This window comes from Condylura cristata, unplaced genomic scaffold, assembly GCF_000260355.1.
Source record: "Condylura cristata isolate star-nosed mole 26May11 unplaced genomic scaffold, ConCri1.0 scaffold00042, whole genome shotgun sequence".
In the NCBI taxonomy this organism is placed as follows: domain Eukaryota; kingdom Metazoa; phylum Chordata; class Mammalia; order Eulipotyphla; family Talpidae; genus Condylura; species Condylura cristata.
The window spans coordinates 6,278,298-6,280,018 of record NW_004567143.1 but is presented as its reverse complement, the minus strand read 5'-3'; the positions used below and the strand labels follow the sequence as shown (position 1 = coordinate 6,280,018).

General features: G+C 72.7%; 1 protein-coding gene across 1 annotated transcript in view; it reads left to right on the top strand.

The window, feature by feature from the left end:
- The window catches only part of VIPR2 (vasoactive intestinal peptide receptor 2), a gene marked incomplete at its 5' end in the record, with an annotated part of 15,479 nt that overhangs the window by 8,286 nt on the left and 5,472 nt on the right, over window positions 1-1,721 (top strand). The window contains one exon of the mRNA XM_012733881.1: window positions 1,475-1,572. Within this exon, the coding sequence (XP_012589335.1) occupies window positions 1,475-1,572 (98 nt within the window). The remainder of the gene's footprint in view (window positions 1-1,474; window positions 1,573-1,721) is intronic.

Genomic DNA, 1,721 nt, shown 5'->3' with positions numbered 1-1,721 from the left:
AACCCAGGGGCGGCGGGGTTGGAGAGGGGGCGCGGTGCAGACGCCCCGGGCAGCGTCCCCAGCAGGCCGGAAGGGCCCAGCGCCCTGGCCACCGCCGTCCAGGGCGCCAGGGAAGGGCGCCTGGTGGACAGCGTCAGGCCTGGTGGACGTCTGACCAGCACAGGACACAATCAGAAGGGCAGAGGCCGCACCCTGGGGGTGGGGGCACAGGCCGGCAGAGGGAGGCGGCCAGGGCACACCCCGCGCACCCCCACTGGAGGCTGGTGCCACCCTTGGCACAGCTTGTGGCGTCCGTCGGCGGAGGAGACGCCCGGTGGCCCCGGGTGCTGCCGGCCGCCGACCGGGGCCCTGCTCTGCCCGGGGACACATGGGAGTGACCTGGGCTCTGTCCACCTGGCGGACTACACTTACCCGAACAGGGTGTCGGGTCTTAGCCGCTGGAGGCGACTGGTGTCACCACGCGTGTGTCTGCTGCTGTGCATGGTGGCGCCCAGCCGTCCAGCGCCCTGGGAGGTGACCCCCGTCCCGGTGTGGGGCTGGGGGGCGCCGGTGTGGGGCCGGGGGGCGCCGGCGTGGGCCTGGGACGCCACGCCACACTTACCGGGGTGACGCTCTGCAGCCGCATCCTGGCGCCATCTGCATCTGTGTCCCCCTAAATGTGTGTGGGCGCGTCCCCCTGTACTTTGAGGACACCCCGAGCGCGATGGCACTGTTTGAGGGTCTGGGAAGATCCGCTTGTGAAGCTCCCGGGCCCCCTTCTGTTTTGGGGCTTCTCCGCACGCCCCATTTCCATGACTGTACTCAGCCGGCAGTGCACGTCCCTCCACGGTCGGTGTTGGTCAGCTCTGCCGGCCCCGAAGCCTGTCCACCTCCACCAGTCATGGGGGTGCAGCCTGCACTCTCGGGGCCCCTCGCGGGCTCCTGGGCACCGCGGGGTGCCCGCGTCGGTGCCGCTGAGTGAAGCTCCGGAGTGAAGCGGGCAAAGCCGGGCCAGGAGCAGAAGCACGGCGGGGCTTGTTCTGGCCGTCAGTGTCCGGTCATTGAGGCCAGTTGCACGCAGACAGCTTCCTCGGGCGGACCAGCCTCGCTGGGTGGCCACGGGTCGTCTTCCCGCCACACGTGGGGTTCAGACCATCTCGGCGGTGCCAAGCGAGAAACGGCCCGCGGGACCGTGGGGGTCAGGCCGGCCGCAGCGGGTCTCTGCCGGAGCAGTGCCGGGCACCGGAAGGGTGGGTGGCGCGAGAGGAATCCCGGGCCTCGCAGTACCCTGCACCGACACCCCGGCCCGGGGTCCAGCGCTGGCGCCCGCCGGGCCCCAGGGGCCGTCCTCTGGTGCGCCCCGGCGTGGCCACCCCCAGCGAGGCTCGGTGGGGGCGTTGCTCTGGCCCAGCCAGGTCCCTCAGTGGGGGGGTTGCGGGGGGGCGGGGACCGGCAGCCTGGGAGCAGCCCCCCGCCAGCGCGCGGCTCCCTGCAGGTGGCGTTCCTGGAGCTGGTGAAGGCCGTGTACACGCTGGGCTACGGCGCCTCCCTGCTCTCCCTCGCCGCCGGCAGCGCCATCCTGTGCCTCTTCAGGTGAGTGGGCGGCGTCTGCCACAAGCAAGCAAGCGTGGGAGGGGAGGCGCCTGCGCAGGCCCATCCGCCCGTCCTCCCGTCCGCCCGTCCTCCCATCCGCCCGTCCGCCCGTCCTCCCGTCCGCCCGTCCTCCCGTCCGCCCGTCCGCC